The sequence below is a fragment of the Oncorhynchus tshawytscha genome, linkage group LG08, assembly GCF_018296145.1.
Source record: "Oncorhynchus tshawytscha isolate Ot180627B linkage group LG08, Otsh_v2.0, whole genome shotgun sequence".
NCBI lineage: Eukaryota > Metazoa > Chordata > Actinopteri > Salmoniformes > Salmonidae > Oncorhynchus > Oncorhynchus tshawytscha.
Genome location: NC_056436.1, coordinates 33,981,249 through 34,008,475, shown reverse-complemented (window position 1 = coordinate 34,008,475; position 27,227 = coordinate 33,981,249). Strand labels below are relative to the sequence as shown.

General features: G+C 44.1%; 1 protein-coding gene across 2 annotated transcripts in view; it reads right to left on the bottom strand.

The window, feature by feature from the left end:
• Positions 1–27,227, bottom strand: part of LOC112256578 (connector enhancer of kinase suppressor of ras 3) — a 73,604-nt gene that overhangs the window by 42,706 nt on the left and 3,671 nt on the right. For both annotated transcript variants that reach the window (XM_042325448.1, XM_042325449.1), the window contains exon 2: positions 1,039–1,202. In XM_042325448.1, coding sequence (XP_042181382.1) covers positions 1,039–1,202 — 164 coding nt within the window. The remainder of the gene's footprint in view (positions 1–1,038; positions 1,203–27,227) is intronic.

The window sequence follows — 27,227 nt, the reverse complement described above, 5'->3', positions numbered from 1 at the left end:
TTAAAGTTTCCTTTTCTACAGAATAAATATAAGATCAGGGAGAATTGCAGGATAAAATCTGAATGGAAATGCTCCTTTAAGGACCTTGATAGAGGAAAAATCAGTAGTGCGAGCCATTTTAAAGGAGCATAAGGATTTCACAAAAATAAACGCTGACACTGATCAAAATTTAAGACCGCAATCTGGGCTGACACAGGAAACGATAAAAACCCAAATCAATCCCATCTGTTTGAAAACCTGGTTCTTTTTCAGTCTGAGCTTGGTGAATGTTTTAGGAGCACCTCTCCCTCTGCTTCTGTCCCGCTCTCTCCCTCTCTTTGAGCTTTAAGACAGTGGTATTGACCATAACTCTTCTCCTGGCAGCTCTTTTGATGGATGGCCGGACGCCAGGCTAGAAGGCCGTATCAGCGTTCCCATGAGCCACTGGGGTGAGAGACAAGGCTGAGGCCAGGAGTGCACTAGGAATGCAACAGCTGACCTGACATTTCACCCTCTCTCTCTGTGTGTGTGAGAGAGAGAGAGAAACAGAAGAGATATAGCTAAAGAAAGAGCACAATAACCCCTTTCTTCTCTTCATCCCCTTCATGTCCTGTGATGTCTAAGTGATGTGATTCCCCATCTGACCACTACTAATCACCAGCTCAAATCTAACCACCAGACCTGGAGCCCATAGAGCCTGATTACAAAGCCTGGTTTCCCTCCATCTGGACTGAAATACAGCTTTCCTACTCTAATGTCCTGGAGCAGTGTTCTACACCCTACTGAGTTGTGTGGGAAATGAGAGATTCTGCACCACTGGTTGCCAACTACAATCTGGGACTATTTCAAACACGCACACACTGGCACCGAGAGAGCGAAAGAGGGGACAGCAGGGCTGATGACCTTAGCTCCATCTCCAGAGATTCTCACTGAACAACCAGCGAGCTCCTGGTCCAATCATCCCTTTTTCACACAAGGTCTTTCATGATCTGTCATGCTTTTATTGACCTGCAGGGGGGTGGTGAGCGAGAGATTGAGATGTGAGCACCATGTACGTACCAGAGCACAGAGCAGGTCGACGGACTCCAGCACCAGCTCCTGGTGTCCAATGCGGGCCACACCCAGCTCCTCCAGGTCCTGATGGGAGATCTTCAGGAGCTGCTCCCCGCTGATCTTCTCCCGCTCAAAGTTAGGCACATACTGCTGCAGGCTGTCATCCAAGCCTGGACACAGAGAGGGGGAAGGAGAGAACGAGTGTCAGTACCTTGAGACAAAGAGCACCGATAAGAAATACCTTTATGTGATAACATGAAATAACAGTAAAAGCTGTGTTTTTTTATGCAGGCCTCTAACATTGAGTGATACAGAGGCCCTACCCACAGTAGAGACGCAGCACATGAATCTCCTTAAAGACACAACAGGATTCGTGGAAGTCGGTCTCCACCTGTCTCGACACAAGCCCAGTTCTGACGACATAGGGGCGGCTGTGTAGTACACAGACCAATAGCAGAGAGAGAGAGAGAGAGAGAGACAAACAGGTGCATCAGATCTAGCCCCAAGATAAACACGCCATAAACAGAAGAGCGGTTAAACCGCTCCTAACTCTTTTGGGACAGTTGAAACAATGGGCGGCTCTTTGTCCAATTACAGTTGGGGGATGTCTCTTAGCTGTTTTTTAAACCCCCACACTGTTGGATGAGTTTATCACAATAGCAGTCACTCTGCCCACTCAAGGATAGGCAATTTGTTCTACATTACACTTACACCTACTAAGGGCTCAGCTGGATGAATTGGTCCAATGCAATTTTTATATTTTATAGCCCCATTAGCAGAAGTCTGTGGGTAACATGCAGTGCTTTCGACAAGACAACTGCAAAAATAAAAAGTCTCCCAAGAGAGCCAAACACAAATGCTTCTTGTTCACAATAAACCATTTGGGGGGTGGGGAGTAAACACCATCTAGTCCATCAATGAGGGCACAGAGAGGGGGCAGCTGCAGAGCTATGGCCCTGAGCCCTGGCCCTCTGAATGGCCCGTCAGCTGCACAACCCCCCCTGATCCTGACAGATGTACACACACACACACACAGACTTGCTGTGAGTATGGCCATCCAAAACCCATCCATTTCTCCGTTGACAAGTATTCAAGGAAAGAGCTTTGGTTTCGTACATTCTTTCCAGTCTAAACCACACCATATTAACAACACTCCATATATGAATACACTATGTTGAGCATTATGTGTATGCAGATGGGGTATGTTCTGTGGTAAGGAGCCTTCTTTATAAATGGTACCTCATTTTCACACCTGTGTGGCATTCAATGTGTGTGTGTGGTGTGCTGTGGCAACATGTGTGTGTGTCAGCGTGGTGAATGGCTTAGTGCTGCAGGATATCCAGTTACAGATACCAGAGCAGACTGTTAATTCGTCTGGCCTGCAGAGCAGAGAGCCAGGGGCTCCCAGGACACACCACAGAGACTGCTGTGCCAATCATATGTCTACTGGGCTGCAACAAGAGTAGCATACGTTGCTGTGACTGTCCCATTCTCACACACACACACACACACACACACACACACACACACACACACACACACACACACACGGAACAGCCAAGTCTTTCACAAAATACTACAAATCTGCAGAAGAATCTCGAACAGACCATTAACTGTGCTTTTTACATTGAAGTTATTTTTTAACGACCTCTTATAAAACCTCAAAACGCTAGAAAGTCTGCAAGGCTTCTGCAGTGAAATCAACAAAAGACATCAAACTGCTCAACTATAACCCACAACGCAACCAGTCAAGTTCACTTACTGTCTAAACATTTTTCACATTCCTGGTTTGAGAATTCCCAGGGCAGACTTTATGCAATTTGGGCTTAATCCCTAAGATGGACTGAGTTTTGGCAGCACAGAGGGAGCTCACTTCAAAAGGGCGAGTGGAGGAGAGTATGAGAGAGACCCAGTGAGCGCTGTGTGGCGGAGGGGGGCTGAACGCAGCCCAACACAAACACAGCCTCAGCCTCTGACTGGGCCAGCTGTTGGTAATGGGATTAAAGAGAAACAAAAGAATGGAAACACAGGGCTAAGGTTTCTCCTTCCTGCATTACCCTCGGCGTGTTAAGAAGGCATTTCCTGTGGAACGATGCCATCCTTCTGCGGAATCTCTCTACGGATGAGTTAAGGGGAGAGGGGAAGGAAAACTAAGTTTGGGCTACTAGGCCTGCTCTGACTGTGGCAGTTTTCCTTCCCATAATTAATCAACTCTGAGATGAACTTCTCCTGAACAGCCTACAGGCTTATTACAAAGCTTTGGGTAGACAAACAAAACATCTTCCCAAAACAGAACTTCCCTTCCACCCTCAATACCTATATAAATTGCTTCATTCGTTTAAGTGTTTTTTTTTTTACACCTCCCCAAATCCATCTCCAAGAGCACTGCCCTGACTTTGGAATTCTGGGTCAGATCACGGTAGGGTCCAACCTGACTAGCCTGGCGGTCTAATTCAGAGAGTTTGAACAAAAGCTGCCACTTCAAAACAGCCTGTGTGTGTGTGTGTGTGGGGGGGGGCCCCTCGATGGGACTAATTGAGAGGATCCCGCTGGGGAGAGAGTGGGAAACATGGGTACCCCCAGTAAGACTGCATTATCCCAATAGGTATACAAGTCGAAGTGCATTTATCCCATAGGAACCACAGGCTACATTTGCTCCCAGAGTCTTAAGGGACAATACCATGATCTCTCTGGCCCGTACTCTTGCCACATCCAGAAGAAAAGACGCACCTTCTCACATAGAACTGATAAAAGTTTATAGAGCGTAGACCAATGGCTACAGGGTGTGTGAGAAACTATTAACGCCCATTAAGGACATAAAAACAAGTGAGGGAGGTGGGTGTCACACTATAATGAATTGATGAAGGGGGTGGAAGTGGGAGAATTTGTGAAAGCTCTTCAAAAAAGGCCAAACCAGGCTTAAAACATTTTAACGCTATCCTGAAAACAGAATTTAACACGCACTTAAATGCCAAAGCTGAGATGAAGTGTGAAGAAACATGCAGAAACACAAAAGACAAATTCTGTCTCACAAAAATGTTATGCATTAAAACCCAGGCTTCTCCTCATTTAACATCAGTAGAAAATGGAGCTTATGGTCTGTGTGTGTCATAGTGACATTACTGAGTCCAGCGGAGACTGAACAATCCAATTGAGTAAATGGTCCAGCATGTGTTTTCAATGTAACATATTAGGAGGAAGTTTTGTTTCAAAGCACTTTGAGTGATCGATTTTCACAATATAGGGGATGATTAGTAAACCTTGACACCCCCCCCCACAAAGGTCTTATAAACCTAAAGTTGGAGAATCCAAACTTGACCATGTTCACCACCTTCACATGTTTCTTAAATGTCAAGTTGGAGTCCAAACTGACACCAAGATACCTGAAGTTAGACAACTTTCAGATTCTCCCCATTAAGAAGAACAGCTCGTTGGGAATCAAAGGATTTCTTAGAGAAGAAGAACATAAACAGTCTTGTCGATATTTAAATGCATGCAGGAATTGGTCATCCATTTAGAAACGTATCATAGCTTCAGTTAACAACTAGTTGTCTATTTTCTGAGTGTAAATACAGAACTGTATCCTCTGCATACATCTACATGTTACATTGGGGGCCTAATATTGACCCTTGTGGGATCCCAATGTTATAGCAAAGAGAGTCCAACTGAGTGTCTCCACAAATGAACCCTTTGACTTCAGTTCGTCAGATAGGAATACATCCAACTAATGACTTCATTAAAAGGGAGGATAGTTTGGATAGGAGGACCTCATGATTCACAGTATCAAAGGCCTTTTTAAGATCCAAAAAGACTGCGCCGACTTCACAACCTATGTCCAGTTGAGATTGAATTCACTTCAGAAAATAGCAATTGGCTGTTTCGGTAGAATGGGTAGATCTGAATCCAAATTGTATTTGATGTATGTAGTTGCCCTGAATGAGGTGATCAGCCAGATGTTCAACCACCCATATTTCCGCTACTTTCGATAGCACTGGAAGAATGCTTATATGTTTTCCACCAGTGTTGGGTCACCAGATTTTAAAAACAGGCATCACTGCAGCAGACTTCCAAGCACCCATATTTGATGGACAGACTAACTATATGTACAGTAGCCTCGTTTATTCTAATGACTGCCTTGCCTGGTTCACCAACTACTTTGCAGACAGAGTTCAGTGTGTCAAATCGGATGGCATGTTGTCTGGTCCTCTGGCAGTCTATGGGGGTGCCACAGGGTTCAATTCTCGGGCCGACTCTGTTCTCTGTATATATCAATGATGTTGCTCTTGCTGCGGGCGATTCCCTGATCCACCTCTTACGCAGACGACACCATTCTGTATACTTCTGGCCCTTCTTTGGACACTGTGCCATCTAACCTTCAAACAAGCTTCAACGCCATACAACACTCCTTCCGTGGCCTCCAACTGCTCTTAAACGCTAGTAAAACCAAATGCATGCTTTTCAACCGTTCGCTGCCTGCATCCGCACGCCCGACAAGCATCACCACCCTGGATGGTTCCGACCTAGAATATGTGGACATCTATAAGTACCTAGGTGTCTGGCTAGACTGTAAACTCTCCTTCCAGACTCATATCAAACATCTCCAATCCAAAATCAAATCTAGAGTCGGCTTTCTATTTCGCAACAAAGCCTCGGTTCACTCACGCAGCCAAACTTACCCTAGTAAAACTGACTATCCTACAGATCCTCGACTTCGGCGATGTCATCTACAAAATGGCTTCCAATACTCTACTCAGCAAACTGGATGCAGTTTATCACAGTGCCATCCGTTTTGTTACTAAAGCACCTTATACCACCCACCACTGCAACCTGTATGCTCTAGTCGGCTGGCCCTCGCTACATATTCGTCGCCAGACCCACTGGCTCCAGGTCATCTACAAGTCCATGCTAGGTAAAGCTCCGCCTTATCTCAGTTCACTGGTCACGATTGCAACACCCACCCGTAGCACGCGCTCCAGCAGGTGTATCTCACTGATCATCCCTAAAGCCAACACCTCATTTGCCCGCCTTTTCTTCCAGTTCTCTGCTGCCTGTGACTGGAACGAATTGCAAAAATTGTTGAAGTTGGAGACTTTTATCTCCCTCACCAACTTTAAACATCTGCTATCTGAGCAGCTAACCGATCGCTGCAGCTGTACATAGTCCATCGGTAAATAGCCCACCCAATTTACCTACCTCATTCCCATACTGTTTTTATTTATTTACTTTTCTGCTCTTTTGCACACCAGTATCTTTACCTGTACATGACCATCTGATAATTTATCACTCCAGTGTTAATCTGCTAAAATTGTAATTATTTGCCTACCTCCTCATGCCTTTTGCACACAATGTATATACTCCTTTTTTTCTACTGTGTTATTGACTTGTTTATTGTTTACTCCATGTGTAACTGTGTTGCTGTCTGTTCACACTGCTATGCTTTATCTTGGCCTGGTCGCAGTTGTAAATGAGAACTTGTTCTCAACTAGCCTACCTGGTTAAATAAAAGGTGATTTAAAAAAAAAATGTACAATAGGGGCAATCAGAGAATGTGTCCCTCTTCAGGAAGTCTAGATCAAATACATATTGTTCTATAGCTCCTGAAGAAGCTAATAATACTGAATATTGGTTTATTGTTATCTATGGGAGTGAGAACTGTGGTCTTGGTTGAAAATCTTTGCGCCAGTTCCCTGACAAAGTCAACAAAATACTTTTTTTTTTAAAGATGGTGGATATAGTCTTGAATTAGTATCCCTTAACTGAAGTTGTTTTTGGTGCTTTTCAGCTCCTTTCCCTGTTAGTTTGTTGAGGTTTCCCAAATCACTTTGCCATTTCCAATTGCTTCATTGATCACTAAGAAAGAACTCTGGCTTTTTTAACAATTCCTTTTACCACCTTATTTCTCGGTGCTGTAAATATACATCTGTCATCATTCTGACCATACTTTAGTGCTTTTTTTAAGGAAAGATCACGTTCTCTCATCTGCCTCCAGAGGTCCCCGTTGAGCCATGGTAGAGAATTTTCCCGTCTTGGCTTACGTTGAAATTTCCTTGTCAATAGCTGATAGAAATGTTCTGTATGCAGACTCTTCATTGCTTAACAGATCAGACCAGTTAATTTGACTTATAGCTGCATCGCAGTTACTCTGCTCACCTTTCGGGATTTTTTTATCGCACATTAATATGGTTATTTTCTCCTGAAAAGCCATGTTAGTGACAGAGATAATGCTCACATACACATAATGTCCTTCTCTGAAACAGTTCAAATCAAATCACATGCGCCGAATACGACAAGTGTAGACCTTACCGTGAAATGCTTACTTACAAGCCCTCAACTCTTTCTTAAACTACTGTACTGTTGGTGAAGAAAATATTTACCAAATACACTAAAATAAAAAATAAAAACAACAAATAGCAATAACGAGGCTATATACACAGGGGGCCCTGCAAGTTTTGTTTTCGCAGTTTATACTGAAATCGCCCATGAAGATGGATCTCCTTCTTAATACAGGTTACTCAAATATAGATTATTTCAAATCATTCATGTTCCACCATTCAGCAATGATTTCGAGTATGTGGACACCTGGTCGTCGAACATCTCATTCCAAAATTGGTTCCCCCTTTGCTGCTATAACAGCCTTCACTCTTCTGGGAAGGCTTACCACTAGATGTTGGAACATTGCTGTGGGGACTTGTTTCCATTCAGCCACAAGAGCATTAGTGAGGTCGGGCACTTAGGCCTGTCTCGCAGTCAGCATTCCAATTCATTCCAAAGTTGTTCAATGGGGTTGAGGTCAGGGCTCTGTGCAGGCCAGTCAAGTTCTTCCACACCAATCTTGACAAACCATTTCTATATGGACCTCGCTTTGTGCACGGGGGCATTGTCATGCTGAAACAGGAAAGGGCCTTCCCCAAGCTGTTGCCACGAAGTTGGAAGAACAGAATCATCTGGGATGTCATTGTATGCTGTAGCATTAAGATTTCCCTTCACTGGAACTAAGGAGCCTAGCCCGAATCACAAAAAACAAAACCCAGACCATTATTCCTCCTCCACCAAACTTTACAGTTGGTACTATGCATTGGGGCAGGTAGCATTCTACTGGCATTCGCCAAACCGAGATTTGTCCGTCAGACTGCCCTATGGTGAAGCGTGATTCATCACTCCAGAGAACACGCTTGCACTGCTCCAGAGTCCAATGGCGGTGAGCTTTACACCACTCCAGTCGACTCTTGGCATGATCTTAGGCTTGTGTGCGGCTGCTTGGGCCATGGAAACCCATTTCATGAAGCTCCCGACGAATTGTTATTGTGCTGACGTTGCTTCCAGAGGCAGTTTGGAACTCATTCGTGAGTGTTGCAACCGAGGACAGACAATTTTAACAGTACCGGGTGGTCCCGTTCTGTGAGCTTGTGTGGCCTACCACTTTGCGGCTAAGTTGTTGGTGCTCGTAGACATTTCCAATTCATAATAACAGCACTTACAGTTGACCTGGGCAGTTCTAGCAGGGCAGAAATTTGATGAAATGACTTGTTGGAAAGGTGGCATCATATGACAGTGCCACATTGAAAGTCACTGAGCTCTTCATTCTACTGCCAATGTTTGTTTATGGAGATTGCATGTTCGATATTATACACCTGTCAGCAGCGGGTGTGGCTGAAATTGCCTAATACACTAATTTGAAGGTGTCCAAATACTTTTGTGTATGTACAGTTGAAGTCGGAAGTTTACATACATTTAAACTCAGTTTTTCACAATTCCTGACATTTAATCCAAGAAAAAATTTCCTTTCTTAGGTCAGTTAGGATCACCACTTTATTTTAAGAATGTGAAATGTCAGAATAATAGTAGAGAATGATTTCTTTCAGCTTTTATTTCTTTCATCACATTCCCAGTGGGTCAGAAGTTTACATACACTCAATTAGTATTTGGTAGCATTGCCTTAAAATTGTTTAACGAGGGTAAAACGTTTTAGGTAGCCTTCCACAATAAGTTGGGTGAATTTTGGCCCATTCCTCCTGACAGAGCTGGTGTAACTAGGTCAGGTTTGTAGGCCTCCTTGCTAAGACACGCTTTTTCAGTTATGCCCACAAATTTTCTAGAGGATTGAGGTCAGGGCTTTGTGATGGCCACTTCTATACCTTGACTTTGTTGTCCTTAAGCCATTTTGCCACAACTTTGGAAGTATGCTTGGGGTCATTGTCCATTTGGAAGACCCATTTGCAAACAAGCTTTAACTTCCTGACTGATGTCTTGAGATGTTGCTTCAATCTATTCACATAATTTTCCTACCTCATGATGCCATCTATTTTGTGAAGTGCACCAGTCCCTCCTGCAGCAAAGCACCCCTACAACATGATGCTGCCACCCCCCTGTGCTTCACAGTTGGGATGGTGTTCTTTGGCTTGCAAGCCTTCCCCATTTTCCTCAAAACATAACAATGTTCATTATGGCCAAAGAGTTCTATTTTGTTTCATCAGACCAGAGTACATTTTTCCAAAAAGTACAATCTTTGTCCCCATGTGCAGTTGCAAACTGTAGTCTGGCTTTTTTAATGGAGGTTTTGGAGCAGTGGCTTCTTCCTTGCTGAGCGGTCTTTCAGGTCATTGATGTAGGACTCATTTCACTGTGGATAGACACTTTTGTACCCGTTTCCTCCAGCATCTTTACAAGGTTATTTGCTGTTGTTCTGGGATTGATTAGCACTTTTCACACCAAAGTATGTTCTTCTCCTAGAGAAGCGTCTCCTTCCTGAGCGGTATGACGGCTGTGTGGTCCCATGGTGTTTATACATGCGTACTATTGTTTGCACAGATGAACGTGGTACCTTCAGGCGTTTGTAAATTGTGATTAAGGATAAATCAGACATGTGGAGGTCTACAATTTCTTTTCTGAGGTCTTGGCTGATTTCTTTTGATTTTCCCATGATGTCATTCAAAGAGGCATTGAGTTTCAAGGTAGGCCTTGAAATCCATTCACAGGTACACCTCCAATTGACACAAATTATGTTAATGAGTCTATCAGAAGCTTCTAATGCCATCACATAATTTTCTGGAATTTTCCAAGCTGTTTACATACACTAAGTTAACTGTGCCTTTAAACTTCTGACCCACTGTAGGTAGGTAGGTAGGTAGGTAGGTAGGTAGGTAGGTAGGTAGGTAGGTAGGTACGTACAGTGGGGAGAACAAGTATTTGATAACCTGCAAAATCGGCAATGTTTCCTACTTACAAAGCATGTAGAGGTCTGTAATTTTTATCATAGGTACACTTCAACTGTGAGAGACGGAATCTAAAAAAAATCCAATTGTATGATCTTTAAGTAATTAATTTGCATCTTATTGCATAACATAAGTATTTGATACAATCAGAAAAGCAGAACTTAATATTTGGTACAGAAACCTTTGTTTGCAATTACAGAGATCATACGTTTCCTGTAGTTCTTGACCAGGTTTGCACACACTGCAGCAGGGATTTTGGCCCACTACTCCATACAGACCTTCTCCAGATCCTTCAGGTTTCGGGGCTGTCGCTGGGCAATACGGACTTTCAGCTCCCTCCAAAGATTTTCTATTGGGTTCAGGTCTGGAGACTGGCTAGGCCACTCCAGGACCTTGAGATGCTTCTTACGGAGCCACTCCTTAGTTGCCCTGGCTGTGTGTTTCGGGTCGTTGTCATGCTGGAAGACCCAGCCACGACCAATCTTCAATGCTCTTACTGAGGGAAGGAGGTTGTTGGCCAAGATCTCGCGATACATGGCCCCATCCATCCTCCTCTCAATACGGTGCAGTCGTCCTGTCCCCTTTGCAGAAAAGGATCCCCAAAGAATGATGTTTCAACCTCCATGCTTCATGGTTGGGATGGTGTTCTTAGGGTTGGACTCATCCTTCTTCCTCTAAACACAGCGAGTGGAGTTTAGACCAAAAAGCTCTATTTTTGTCTCATCAGACCACAGGACCTTCTCCCATTCCTCCTCTGGATCATCCAGATGGTCATTGGCAAACTTCAGACGGGCCTGGACATGCGCTTGGTTGAGCAGGGGGACCTTGCATGCGCTGCAGGATTTTAATCCATGACGGTGTAGTGTGTTACTAATGGTTTTCTTTGAGACTGTGGTCCCAGCTCTCTTCAGGTCATTGACCAGGTCCTGCCGTGTAGTTCTGGGCTGATCCCTCACCTTCCTCATGATCATTGATGCCCCGCGATGTGAGATCTTGCATGGAGCCCCAGACCGAGGGTGATTGACCGTCATCTTGAACTTCTTCGTATTTTCTAATAATGGCGGCAACAGTTGTTGCCTTCTCACCAAGCTGCTAGCCTATTGTCCTGTAGCCCATCCCAGCCTTGTGCAGGTCTACAATTTTATACCTGATGTCCTTACACAGCTCTCTGGTCTTGGCCATTGTGGAGAGGTTGGAGTCTGTTTGATTGAGTGTGTGGACCGGTGTCTTTTATACAGGTAACGAGTTCAAACAGGTGCAGTTAATACAGGTATTGAGTGGAGAACAGGATGGCTTCTTAAAGAAAAACTAACAGGTCTGTGAGAGCCGGAATTCTTACTGGTTGGTAGGTGATCAAATACTTATGTCATGCTAAAATGCTAATTAATTACTTTTTAAGATTTTCTAGATTTTTGTTTTAGATTCCGTCTCTCACAGTTGAAGTGTACCTATGATAAAAATTACAGAACTCTACATGCTTTGTAAGTAGGAAAACCTGCAGAAATCGGCAGTGTATCAAATACTTGTTCTCCCAACTGCATGCATGCATGCATGCATGTACATACGTAGAACAGGTTATCAACACAACAGCTTTAGTCCAGATTTGACATAGACGTACAGGATTCTGGACAGCTGGGAAAGCAAAGATCCCAGAGCCAGAGGCTCCGTTTGGACTGTAGAAACAGATCTGGCTCACACTGAAGGCCATGGAACTTCAGCCTACTTAAGGCTATAAGCACAGGTTTTTGGCAATGTAAACAGTGAGTTTCCTCTCGGCCTATAACGGACTGGCTGGTCCTGTGATAATCCTAACATTTCCTGGTTCACATCTGTACAGAAGCACTAAAAACCGCAGGTTTCCTCTGTTGCCAAAACATGACAGCCCAGTGAAAATCAAGGAATGACATTGGAAATTAAGTCGAGACAAAAAAAAAAGTGCCTCACAACATTGAGTCAAGCTGGTATTATACTGCAAGACATTTAGAAGCAGATGTCATGTGTAAGGTAATTTACTGTAGGCTACAATGAGAGCATTCTGAATACCTTAGTGTGTCCTTTTACAGAAGAACACGTAACCATGCAATTAGATAATCCAGGTCTTGTCCTTAAAGGCCCAGTGCAGTCAAAAACATGAATTCCCTGTGTTTTATATATTTCCACGAGGCTGGGATAATACTGTGAAATTGTGAAAATTCTGATAATGCACTTTTAGTATTAAAGCTCTTTGAAAGGACCACCTGAAATATCAGCCTGTTTTGGCAGGATGGATCTTTGGCCTGCTTGGTGATTTCACCAGGGGGTAAAAATAGTCCAATAAGAGTTCCAAACCTCTCTGCCAATAACACCTAGTTTACCATTTTCTACTTCCCACTCAGACCACTCCCAGACAGTCCTAGCAAAATTCTTGCTTGAGAAATTGCTAAGAAGCTATTTTAGTTTAACATTTTAATTGAAAACAAAATCACAGTAAGGCACTTAAGTGTTCCCCAGAATTGTTTTTATATTGCAATAAAAGCGGCTGCATTGGACCTTTAAGTATCTTTGTTCTCTGAAGCAGACCTGCAGACTTTGATCAGATCACCGGTAAATCCTACATAATTGATTATGTGCTGCAGCTTTAGGATGACCTGCACATCTGTTCCTTCCAACAGTATCCGAACACACTGGTACATGCATGTTCACACACCCCTCCCCCTATCTCCTCTCAACACCAGTCTCACATCCGCCACCAGGCACAGTGTATAGACTCAAGCAGGCCTAGCTTGGGTTCTCAGGGGTTTGATTACATGGATGAGAGCACTCTTTCACCTCCCACCGAAAGAAAAGGCCTGCCCTCCTCCTCTCCCCCCTGCCTCCCCTCTCTGTTTTCCCAGTGGGGGCTCTGGCCATCTGCCCCCTCCTCTTCCCCTCCCATCCTATCCCTGGTCCTACCCTGCCAGGTCTGGACAGTGGGAAAGCTGCTAGGCATACAATAGCAGGGCCACTGTAACTCTCCATCCTATTTAGCTCGGCAAACCTGTGGGGAATCGGAGGAATTCAGCCACTGTTCTCAGGAGTTCCATTGTGGGAATTCCAGCACAAAGGCTGGGGGAAGCCTGGGCTGTAATTAGAAGAAGAGACAAGCTTTCCTCTGATGCATGACTTCCCATCACAGGAGCAAAACAAAGCCCATACAAAACACAGTAGCCACTGTGAAAGGGGCAGTTGTACAACAACAGTACCACCCCCACTGAGCATCTAACCCCAACTGTGTATGTTGAGCTTCTTTAAACTATATCACTTTTTCCCCTAGTGCTATAAGGAAAACGTGTGGGTATGACTGTCCAAGTGTACATTCTGACATCATGGACCATCCTGTTTACTGCCTAAACTTGTCCAGATTATGCTTTTGGTGAGATTATCATCAGCTGATCTGTTGGTGTGTTTCTGTACGCTATTTGTGTTTGGTCCTTGACTTTAAAGTGTAATTTGCCATGCAGGGCCAATCTTGAACAAAGATTACACTTTTAACCAGGGTCTCCAACAAGACAAAAGTAACAGTCGAGGGACTTGTGCTAATCTGTGAAGGGTGAGATAGACAATGACTGATAAGGGAGCAGACATCACACTCCTGGCTTGTGTTAAACAGATCAACAGGCTGGCTCTAGCTCTAGGGTCCAGCCAACCTGTCACACCGGGGATACCTCACTCAGTCAGCAGCTAATGAGAGAAGGGGGTGGGATACTGACAGAGGTTGAGGAGGTGAGATTCTATGGCTGGGCTCGGCATGTGAAAAAATTACAAATAATAAACATCAACAGAACGATAGACAGAGAAAGAGACCAAGGGGAGAAAAGAGTGCCACAGGAAACCTCCCTGACAGTTACTCCTGGCTAGTCTCCGAGCATGTCAGTCACCTCCAAGTTTCAACAGTACGCAAAATGGAAAGACCAGTTCTAGGTCACAGAGTTTGTTCCTGTACTCCTATTAAGTCCTTTTTCACAGCTCTGGCTTCCCCTGCATGGGCTGGTGAACAACAATTAGAGGACATACACGGCAATGGGCAGTTCTGTGGACAGTCTTATTCAGTGAGGTCTGGAGCTGTGCGTAATGCTGGTGGTTTTAGAACTACCTCTCACCCTCACATAAACATGCATCCCTCTGCAGCCAGCCACGCTGCTCATAAACCTTGCAAACAACCGCTAAAGACAGTAACAAAAGAGCCACCAAAATGTCAGAAAACTCTGTTGCGCCACAACCCCACAACTTGTCTTTTTCCTGGCCCTCCATGCTCATATTGTTGCAGGTCTGTTTTTAACAATAGTCTTAGTGCAGCCAAAGTCGACTAACACACCTCCCAGAACTTGCCAGTCGCTTGAAAAACTGTTTTGACCATGTCAACAACTGCTCTCAGCCTCCACCATGTCAACAACTGCTCTCAGCCTCCACCATGTCAACAACTGCTCTCAGCCTCCTCCATGTCAACAACTGCTCTCAGCCTCCTCCATGTCAACAACTGCTCTCAGCCTCCTCCATGTCAACAACTGCTCTCAGCCTCCTCCATGTCAACAACTGCTCTCAGCCTCCTCCATGTCAACAACTGCTCTCAGCCTCCTCCATGTCAACAACTGCTCTCAGCCTCCTCCATGTCAACAACTGCTCTCAGCCTCCTCCATGTCAACAACTGCTCTCAGCCTCCTCCATGTCAACAACTGCTCTCAGCCTCCTCCATGTCAACAACTGCTCTCAGCCTCCTCCATGTCAACAACTGCTCTCAGCCTCCTCCATGTCAACAACTGCTCTCAGCCTCCTCCATGTCAACAACTACTCTGTCTCTACTATGTCAGATTCTATACCATTACTACATCCCTCCAGGCTAAACCATAATTGCAGTCTTTCTGAGGTTGTCCCTTCAGTCTTCACAGAGAGAGAAAACCGCCAGGTCTCATCCCAGCGAGGCAGAGGACACCTACTCTAGGCCCAACCATAGGCTCATACTGTAGATATGGCAAGGAAGTTTTCCTGATGATGAAACCTGACCAAGGAAGAACTCTTGACCCTACTCCGACAGCTAAAGAGTCTGCCTGTACAGTGAACTGAGAACAGTGGCCTCTTCTCTCCGTGTCTGATCATGGTGGCCTGTTATGCTGATTACAGGCTAGTTGAATAGGTCTGTCATGGAAGTCAACAGAAACCACAACAAAAACATGCAGGCTGGGGAGCGAGAAACGTGCACAGCTCATTTAGGTGGTTATTGACAAACCACATTTCAATGGGAACCGTATATGGTTCAGACTCAAACAAAAGACACTTGTGAAGATATCAGCTGCCATTGATGAAACGGGGGAGGGGGAAGAGGGGAGAGAACAGACATCTTGTTTGGAAAGATTTACAGCCTACACACATCCAGGTCAGGGATAGAGGAGAGGGGGGAGACCATAAAGTCATCAGCACACACAGGACAGAAAACGCCATGTCATTAAACACGAGTAAAAAGCAATATGCTGGAAATCAACACCACAATGACGGGCTGTATCGCTTTCATTGAAATTTCACAGTCACCCAAATGCCCTCTTACTCAGATTATACACTGTACATTGGAACTGAAACGAACATTTGAATGTAATATGAGTCCCGACAGCTAGCGCTCAGATCCTTCGGAACAGAGGGAGATGAGTCGATCCTGTTCTCTGTGTGGGAGAGACTGATGGTGAGTCACCTTCAGTGGTATGCCATCTGTGAGTGACAGCGTGACCAGCCAGTGTGACACAAACAGGGCACAACGCAGACAGACATCCATACCACTGCCAGGCAGTGACACAGCACACAGGCTCCTTCTCTGCCATGTTAATGACATGCCTGGGTCCAGTGGTGGGGAAAGTACCCAATTGTCATAATTGAGTAAAAGGAAAGATAACTTAATAGAAAATTATTCAAACGTGAAAGTCACTCAGTAAAATACTACTTAGATCAGCCACCTAAGTCTAAAAGTATTTGGTTTTAAATATACTTAAGTATCAAATGAACAAATAATACATTTTAAAAATCCTTATATTAATCAAACCAGACTGCACAATTAATGTTTTATTTATTTATTTACGGATAGTCACACTCCAACACTCAGACATCATTTAAAAACAAAGCATGTGTGTTTAGCAAGACCGCCAGATCAGAGGCAGTAGGAATGTTGGGCCATTGTCTGCCCTGCTAAGCAGTCAATATGTAACGAATACTGTATGGAGTAAAAAGTACTTTTTTTTTAGGAATGTAGTGAAGTAAAAGTACAAGTCAAAAATATAAATAGTTTAGTGAAGTACAGATGCGCGCCCCCCCCCCCAAAAAATGACTTGTAAAGTACTTTCGTAAAACTACTTTATACCACTGCCGGGGTCTCACGCTCTCTCTCTGACACACAACATGTTTCCAGATCTCTTATGGTGCATGTGAGTGACACACAAACAGATAGGAACAACTCCCACAAATCCTGAATGATCGACCAGTTCCTTCTGGCAGTGGAACAGTAACACGGCAATAATCTTCTTTTTTTTTAACCACAAAAACACACCCTTTTCATTTCCAGGTGTGCTTCTCTTGTTTGAACCTTTCTACGCACCTGTTCCATGTCTCTCAACACTATCATGACAGAACAAAAATGATTAAAAGATTATAGTAAATTAAATCCACCGAAATTCTCTGTCAACGTAAATTTACTGAACAGAGAAGTCTGCTCACCTCCTCGATTACCTACTTCAGCAGAGAAGGCACAAGAGTATCCTTTTGGGTGCTAGCACGGAACTGTTTGAAATCCTCCATACCCCCCTTTCAATCAGCTGTTTTCTCTGAGAAAAAGCATCCACATATTTAAAAATGATACGCTTACTTATCCTTTCATCTATAAAATGTCTTGCACATCTAGTTCAATTTGCTCTTATAACTTTAAACATTTATTTTGGGATTCCACCCCATTAATGATAATTTGCCTGATGACGTGAGAGTGGAAAAAGAGAGTCATTTCAATCAAGAGCATTTGTTTCTACGTTTCCTGCCCTTAGCTCCTTCATTACCTCTGACCTTTTTCAAAAGTAGGCGTTGAGAGGACGGAGGAGAATGGTGATACGAGTCGAGCAAAACCAATTGAGATTTTCTCTTTGTCTGAGTCAGGCCGCACCCCTACCCTTCCTGTTTAAACAAATGCAGGTGCTGCTGGGTAGCTAAATATTATAGTTCGACCATTCAAAACACACCTCAATTCTTTTGTAGTGCCCATTCAGCGTAGGTTGACAAGGAAAAGTGTGTTGTTTGAAATTCAAGGGCTTAGTACTTCTGTTTGGGGAGAGGATTAGTATGAATTTGACATGATATTAGCAGTTGAATTCATCAGATAATAGAACACAGCAGGCCATTCGGCACGCTGCAAATACCCACACAGAACATGACACAGCACTAACAAGTACTCTATGAAGGAGCAGACCTCTGGAAAAGTAAATGTGCCAGTGAATTCTTCCAAGATATTGGTGGAAAACTAGGTTGATGGTCATTCCATGAAAGCCCAGTCCCTGGAGGGTAAAGGGGAACCCTGGCGGAAGGAACTAAGGACAAAGCCTTTAAAGCATGTGTCACTTTTTCCCCTTAAGAGGTATGACTTCAAATGGGAGGTATTTTGAATATTTCTCTGTGAAATTTTCACAACTCTCCTTTAACTACAAAACAAAAAAAGGTACATAGTCCCGTCACATTTGAATGAAAACTGAAGCGTGGCACATCAATGTTGCCTTATCTACCCCTTGTTAGTGATGTCATAAAACTGTAACACACACACACAGACACACACACACACACACACACAACTTATAATTAACCAAAAAGACAGTGGGATTTCCCAAGGGTCCACCAGGTGTTTTTCATATCCTGGTTGAAGCCCGCCAAACCTCCCTCATCCATCCATTTCTCTCACCACCCTGCTTGCTATGGCCGTAGGGCCACAGTAAGGAGAGCCACACCAGGGAGCCCAGGGACTCAAAGAACTGCTAGAGGAATGTGGAAAAAGAAAGCGGGTCCATCACAGCTGCTTTGTACATCAGGCCATTTGAATGTAGGGAGTCAACAAGAGGTGGCTGATCTAAAAAGGCAATTACAGTGTGTAAACATCTCTAGCTAGATATGGATGCTTGCCAACACTTACGAGTACATTGACAGACCTGAATGGATGGAAAGAAGCACATTCTGAATGAAAAGAAGCACACACCAATCCTAGTTATAGGATTGTGTTGGACCACTGAAATGGTAATATTCTCCAGGAGATATCAGTAGTCTGAGGGCTAACATATCAGTTAAACTACAAAAAGGCAGACATTACTAGGGCTGTCTTCGACAAAAAAAAAAAAAAAAAAAAACTTGGCCGACGAAGAGTCTGTCATTTCGACAAGTCAAAATGTTTAAACATGTATTTTCCATATGTAGACACATTCTATGTTTTTTTAAAATCAAATCAACTATTTTCAATGAGCTTGTCTGATGCTTTAAGCACACGGGTTGATTAAATAATTAGGACACACACACTTGACTAGAGGTACTACGACAAGCAATTGATTTGATTGTGCCGGGCCGGGCTCAGACTTGCTGCGGTGTGTTTAAAAACGACAGTGAGTGACTGACTAGCACCCATTGTCTCCCTCTCCTCCCAGCTGCAGCGACCACCACACATCAACAGTGTGTATAGTGTTGTCTCCCTCTCCTCCCTGCTGCAGCGACCACCTCACATCAACAGTGTGTATAGTGTGGTCTCCCTCTCCTCCCTGCTGCAGCGAACCACCACACATCAACAGTGTGTATAGTGTTGTCTCCCTCTCCTCCCTGCTGCAGCGAACCACCACACATCAACAGTGTGTCCAGGGCTGTCTGTGTTGCTGATGCAGCAACATAATTACAGCCAATTCTGACTATAAAGTCGTTACTGAAATCCCTAATTTGTTTAGGAAAAACATTCCCTATTCCCTCAACCCTAGCTCTCTACGTGACGCATGTATGCATCGCATGCACATGGCGAATATGGCCTGGCATGTCAATCACATCAATAAATTGGTTATAACAAACTCTGAACACCATAACGGAAAACGGATGCAGAGGACGTGACAAATAAACTCGAAAACTGAGGAATGTTTAGGCTACTAGTTGCTCATGAGGTAAAAGGGGAAGTCAGATGTGTGGAATTGTTCTCAACACCAATATAATGGTTAACTGTGCCATTATGCACATCGCAACATGGTCTAGGAAAAGGCGCCAATTCAACAGCGCACCGATGTGTTTCTGAACCGCAGACAGCGACCACTATCCAACGCGGGAGAATGCTCATTTGTCATAAAATAATATTATTTTTTATTAGTGTTGCACCATTGGTCCTATGTAATATAACCATAAACACTTTCAGTAGCACATGTGCCATCCCCACAGCCTTCACAATAGATTAGTCCACTCAGACAGGTACGAATCAGACCGGTCTTGTACACCATGAGATAGATATCTATTATTTTTTTGGGCTACTGCTCGACTAAAGAAATCTCGGTCGAGCAACCACCTTTCGACCAGTCGACTAAAATGGGTGCAGCCCTAGACATTACTAGAGTTGCAAAGGGTCGGAATTCTTCCGGAAATTTTTAATGGGAAGTTAAGCCCTGGAATTTTGCTTAAATTCATTTTTAAAAAGTTAGCTTATAACAGTGAACCTTTTTTTGTGGGATACACAAGGCAATTCTAGGTATTGAGGAATATTTTGTTTAAACTATCCCCAATTCAATGGAATTGCAACCCTCTGCATGCACAGTTCATTCTTCCATCACATGTGCAGTGCACTCTTCCATCACATGTACAGCTGATTCTCAAGATCTCGCACACTAATGAGATGCTATTGAGCCCGCACTACTACACTGTCTGAGCCAAGGACTACATGCTTTCTAGTAAGTTTTGATTACAATACTGGGTGGGGTGAATATATTTTATGTGACATACACAATTTTCTGTTAACTTGTAAATAGTAGCCTACAGCAAAGAGTGTTTAAATCATTTCTAACTTGTTAATTTCTGCTAGTTAGCTTTTGCTACCATGTGGGTTTTAGCTTGCTTGAGCCTGCTAACTGAGGAGTGTTAATTCACCTGTTTCCATACACGTTTCATTTTCAAACAGTTCTTTTACAAATGAGTTGTTTAATCTAACTGCTTAACTATTTATCTGTTCATGGAATTATATTTTTATTGCTAATTTTTTTCCGAATCTTTACAGGAAAATGCCACTGGCACTATCTGACGTGTGGATACATTTCACTGCAGCTAATGTAGAAGGAAAAGCTGTGTACATTTGCAAATACTGTGCCAAATCATGTGAAGAATGCAACAAAGATGCAGAATCCTCTGGCCATGTGCATAAAGCTCACAACAAGCAACCTCTGATAAGAGTCCCTTTACTTCTATTTGAGGTGACACCTTATCGATAGCAACAGCTCACAGTCCTCCTGAAATCAGAATTTTTTTTGACAATGGAGGAACGTAGTCAGAGAAATGCTGATGAGTGTCTTGCTCTAGCTGTGTATGCAACTGGTTCCAGTCTGATGCTCACAGGCAATGTGTATTGGAAGAGATTTCTGAATGTTTTTCGCCCAGCATACACACCTCCAATCAGACATGCTGTATCTACTCATTTGCTGGATGCAGAGTTCAACAGAGTTCAAGTGAAGGTCAAGCAAATCATAGAGAAAGCAGACTGTGTTGCAATCATCTCTGATGGGTGGTCGAAGGTTGTGGGCAAGGAAAAATTAACTACATCATCGCCACCCCTCAACCAGTATTTTACAAGAGCACAGACAAGGGACAACAGACAGACAGTCTCTACATTGCAGATGAGCTGAAGGCAGTCAATGACCTTGGACCACAGAAGGTATTTGCACTGGTGCCAGACAATGCTGCGAACATGAAAGCTGCTTGGTCTAAAGTGGAGGAGTCCTACCCTCACATCACACCCAATGGCTGTGCTGCTCATGCATTGAATCTGCTCCTCAAGGACATCATGGCACTGAAAACAATGGATACACTCTGCAAGAGAGCCAAGGAAATGGTTAGGTATGTGAATGATCATCAAGTTATAGCAGCAATCTACATCACCAAGCAAAGTGAGAAGAATAAGAGCACCACATTGAAGCTGCCCAGCAACACCTGTTGGGTGGTGTTGTCATCATGTTTGACAGTCTCCTGGTGGGAAAGGTGTCTTTCCAAGAAATGGCCATATCACAGTCTGCCAATATGGACAGCCCCATCAAGAGGATCCTCCTGGATGATGTATTTGGGCGAGAGTGGTAAGCAGCCTGAAACTCCTGAAACCTATAGCAGTAGATATTGCACAGATTGAGGGAGACAATTCCATCCTGTCTGATGTTCAGACTCTGCTTGCAGATGTAAGAGAAGAAATCGGTACTCCCCTGCCCACTTCACTGTTGCTCCAAGCTGAGGAAACTGCAATTCTGAAATGCATCAAAAAGCGTGAAGACTCCTGCCTGAAGCCCAAACACACCGCGGCATACATGTTGGACCCCAATTATGTTGGTAAGAGCATCCTGTCTGGTGCAGAGATCAACTAGGCCTATGGTGTCATCACTAGTTTGTCTCGCCACCTTGGCCTGGATGAGGGCAAGTTTCTTGGCAGTCTGGCGAAGTACACTTCCAAGCAAGGGCTTTGGGATGGAGATGAGATATGTTGTCACCACTGCCATATTGCATCAGCCACCTGGTGGAAGGGACTTTGTGGATCTGAGGCGCTTTCCCCTGTTGCCTCAATCCTCCAAATCCCACCAACATCAGCCGCCTCAAAGCGCATTGGGGATCATTCAATATTCCCTTTTGTTGTTGTTCAGTGAAATCATCCCATGTGATGAGTCAACTCATCTAAAGTTCAATTCATAACAAAAAATTATAATTCTATTGGAAGGATTTAATCATTTGCAATTATGTCAAATCAAAATCAAATCAAATTTTATTTGTCACATACACATGGTTAGCAGATGTTAATGCGAGTGTATCGAAATGCTTGTGCTTCTAGTTCCGACAATGCAGTAATAACCAACAAGTAATCTAACTAACAATTCCAAAACTACTGTCTTATACACAGTGTAAGGGAATAAAGAATATGTACATAAGGATATATGAATGAGTGATGGTACAGAGCAGCATAGGCAAGATACAGTAGCTGATATCGAGTACAGTATATACATATGAGATGAGTATGTAAACAAAGTGGCATAGTTAAAGTGGCTAGTGATACATGTATTACATAAGGATACAGTCGATGATATAGAGTACAGTATATACGTATGCATATGAGATGAATAATGTAGGGTATGTAAACATTATATAAGGTAGCATTGTTTAAAGTGGCTAGTGATATATTTACATCATTTCCCATCAATTCCCATTATTAAAGTGGCTGGAGTTGAGTCAGTGTCAGTGTGAGTGTGTTGGCAGCAGCCACTCAACGTTAGTGGTGGCTGTTTAACAGTCTGATGGCCTTGAGATAGAAGCTGTTTTTCAGTCTCTTGGTCCCAGCCTTGATGCACCTGTACTGACCTCGCCTTCTGGATGATAGCGGGGTGAACAGGCAGTGGCTCGGGTGGTTGATGTCCTTGATGATCTTTATGGCCTTCCTGTAACATCGGGTGGTGTAGGTGTCCTGGAGGGCAGGTAGTTTGCCCCCGGTGATGCGTTGTGCAGACCTCACTACCCTCTGGAGAGCCTTACGGTTGAGGGCGGAGCAGTTGCCGTACCAGGCGGTGATACAGCCCGCCAGGATGCTCTCGATTGTGCATCTGTAGAAGTTTGTGAGTGCTTTTGGTGACAAGCCAAATTTCTTCAGCCTCCTGAGGTTGAAGAGGCGCTGCTGCGCCTTCTTCACGATGCTGTCTGTGTGAGTGGACCAATTCAGTTTGTCTGTGATGTGTATGCCGAGGAACTTAACTTGCTACCCTCTCCACTACTGTTCCATCGATGTGGATAGGGGGGTGTTCCCTCTGCTGTTTCCTGAAGTCCACAATCATCTCCTTAGTTTTGTTGACGTTGAGTGTGAGGTTATTTTCCTGACACCACACTCCGAGGGCCCTCACCTCCTCCCTGTAGGCCGTCTCGTCGTTGTTGGTAATCAAGCCTACAACTGTTGTGTCGTCCGCAAACTTGATGATTGAGTTGGAGGCGTGCGTGGCCACGCAGTCGTGGGTGAACAGGGAGTACAGGAGAGGGCTCAGAACGCACCCTTGTGGGGCCCCAGTGTTGAGGATCAGCGGGGAGGAGATGTTGCCTACCCTCACCACCTGGGGGCGGCCCGTCAGGAAGTCCAGTACCCAGTTGCACAGGGCGGGGTCGAGACCCAGGGTCACGAGCTTGGAGGGTACTATGGTGTTGAATGCCGAGCTGTAGTCGATGAACAGCATTCTCACATAGGTATTCCTCTTGTCCAGATGGGTTAGGGCAGTGTGCAGTGTGGTTGAGATTGCATCGTCTGTGGACCTATTTAGGCGGTAAGCAAATTGGAGTGGGTCTAGGGTGTCAGGTAGGGTGGAGGTGATATGGTCCTTGACTAGTCTCTCAAAGCACTTCATGATGACGGATGTGAGTGCTACGGGGCGGTAGTCGTTTAGCTCAGTTACCTTAGCTTTCTTGGGAACAGGAACAATGGTGGCCCTCTTGAATCATGTGGGAACAGCAGACTGGTATAGGGATTGATTGAATATATCCGTAAACACACCGGCCAGCTGGTCTGCGCATGCTCTGAGGGCGCGGCTGGGGATGCCGTCTGGGCCTGCAGCCTTGCGAGGGTTAACACGTTTAAATGTCTTACTCACCTCGGCTGCAGTGAAGGAGAGACCGCATGTTTTCATTGCAGGCCGTGTCAGTGGCACTGTATTGTCCTCAAAGCGGGCAAAAAAGTTATTTAGTCTGCCTGGGAGCAAGACATCCTGGTCCGTGACTGGGCTGGATTTCTTCTTGTAGTCCGTGATTGACTGTAGACCCTGCCACATGCCTCTTGTGTCTACTGATGATAAAGGTAAAAGGTTTATGTTTCCATCTCCATATGATATAGTAAATATATCCAATGAAAAAAAAACATCTACATTTAAATGGTATGAATATTAATTTGCATATATTTTCATTAATTCTCATGGAAAGTTTCCACCTCTGAATATTCCCCAAAATATGCACTCCTAGACATTACATGTGTTAATGTCAGCAGTGGGGATAGCCAACATGAGGAATGCAATCTCTTGGGACAGCCTGTGGTTGGTAGAATGTAGACTTGCCTAGACATGTTCTCAACATGCGGTCTCACATATCATACAATATATATATATATATGACCATCTAGGCATACTTGAGAGCCACAAAATATTGCTCAATTCCCAGTATACAACATATGTTAATATGGTTGTAGCATGAGAGCGCTTAGGATAAATGAGCGAACAATAACAGTGGGAGGGGGAGTGAGAGGACTTGGGACTTGTATGTGTATATGCAGTGTGTTCTTTACCGAGAGAGGCTGAGCAGTCATTCTGGCTCAGGCATGTAAATCCTCTAGAAGCAACTGGTGGGGCAAGTGCATAAAAGGACATTCATGCGTGTTTTCACTGCTGATTTACTGAGGCAGTAGTTTGGTTCAGTAGCAGAAAGCCAGCCCAACACATTCCTGTCATATCCAGTGACTGTTATAGCATAGCTGACTCCATAATGCTTTGGTATTACCAGCAACACCACTGTAGTTTGCACTTCCTGCCCTTATCGAACAGACCTATTTGTCACTGATGGCTTATGTTGTCACTGTGCATAACACAAAACACAATTAACAGACATTCTATTGTGAGGTCAAAATAAATACCAACCATTTCAGTTGTTTACAACACTATGTTAAGTCTAGAAATATCCCTCAGATGATTCCGAAGTTGAGGTACACCATCTTTCACTCTCAAGCGCACACACAAACAACTCTCTGCATGGGCAGTCAACCACTATGCTGCAGTGACCCGTGTGTGCCCTGTGCAGTGCCACCTCAGGTTGCAGTTCTTTTCAGCCCAAGTGTTAAGCTCTGTGTGTGTTTGAGGCCAATACTCTTAGGGCAGACTGGGGCCAAACCTCTAGCAGCACTGCTAAACTCAGATGATCTGGGAGATTTGCGATGCACATGAAACGCAAACTGCCGCTGCCCAGTTTCCAGAGCATCATAAAATGAATGTTGGTGGATCATGCAAATGTCAACGGATTCTGGTTTACAGTTTGCAGCCTTAATTGAACCTCAGAAAATATTGTGCACATTCTAATAAATGATTAAATCCTTGGCCTAACCACCAACTCACCCAATCCAACACTGTTGCACACAACTAGGACAAGGGGGAAATATTAACAATGTATTAAGTCCCCATATGGTGAGCTCTTACCGGTCAGGTTAAACACATGGGCCTGTGAGGAACAGGACAGGCAGGGCGCAACCATCGTCATCACTTTCAAGTCCCTGCCCCCCGGTGAAAATCCTCTTACACAGCTTCCCAGAGGTCTAAAAACCCTTCCCACTAGGAAGTCCCACAGATCTCTCTAGATCAATAATGCTGCTCTAAAGAGAGAATGACAGGATGACTGGAAAATTGGTTAGTGACAAAGGACATGGTTTTATCTGAATGATTTCCATGGAAAAACCTGCCTCTTTCATTCTATGAACGAGACACTAGTAGGGTGGAGGGGAGTTCCGTGGCGCTAAGACCAGTTCAGGTGACATGAACACCTGCCTCTCTGCTGGCTGTGTACACAGTCGATGCAGGTTATCATAGGGGATTAATAAAGCCTTCATTGTGAGGACTGTTCAAACATGTACCAGCGTACGGGAGGAGAGAGAAGTGCATCCTCATGTGTAGTAGAGAGACGCATGGCTTAATAAGGGTCAACACTACGCGGCAACACGATTATTGCCTGATAAGGATCATGAGAAGGCCTCAGACATGCTCTATAAGCAACGGCACTGGGCATGAGTGCACTGCATACATAGCCTCGAAAAAGGTATTGCAGCACCACCCACCCCTAAACATCTTCTTGCGGCTATGGTTGTACACTTCCCGCATGCACAATCCAGTACACACATGCTAATCACCGGATTTGGCATGCCAATGCACACTCTTTACTTTTGACATTTCCATCCTGTTACCTCATTGGGACAGATGTAGGCCACTAGATCAACCACTTGCTAATCGTGGCCCATTGCTTAAAAATAAACCTGTCGCTACATTTCTCACACCAATTACAACAGTCTGCATGCAAGAGCAGTTGCGATTGGAGTATTTCGTTGTCAAATTATGAAGACCTTGGAACATATCATTACTGTAACAATATACTGCTGAAATTGATCTTAAAACTACAGTCAGCAGACAGTGATGTGAGTTTTGCCACACAAACTATGAATGCCTCTTCTTACTCACTAACTTGAACAGTATGTGTACATTTACATATTCAGAATGCCTGAACAAACTTGACACAATTTCCCATGTAAGTAGGAGGTAGGGTGAAAAAAAATTGAGTTGAAAGTGTGAAACTACTCAGCTGAATTTTGAACTAAACATTCTCAGAATATCATTAGCTCACCTCAGTCTGGGCATTCGTCATCGATTCAAGACTATATTTGGAAAATGACTGGAGTCTGCCATCAACTTCTAAACCCGGTGTGGTGTGCTTTTGTGTCTGTGTGCTTTTGTTTGTTAGTACCTATTGCAAAGGAACATTTGAATTTGAATTAAAACTTTATTAAAGTGAATTTCACTATATTAGTGCATAAGGTAGTAAGGTGAGTGGTGGCAGGTAGCCTAGTGGTTAGAGCATTGGGCCAATAACCGAAAGGTTGCCAGTTTGAATCCCTGAGCCGACAAGTTGAAGAATCTGTCATAAGCAAGGCATTTAAACCTCCACAACAGCAGCTCCCCGGGAACCCAATGTGGCAGC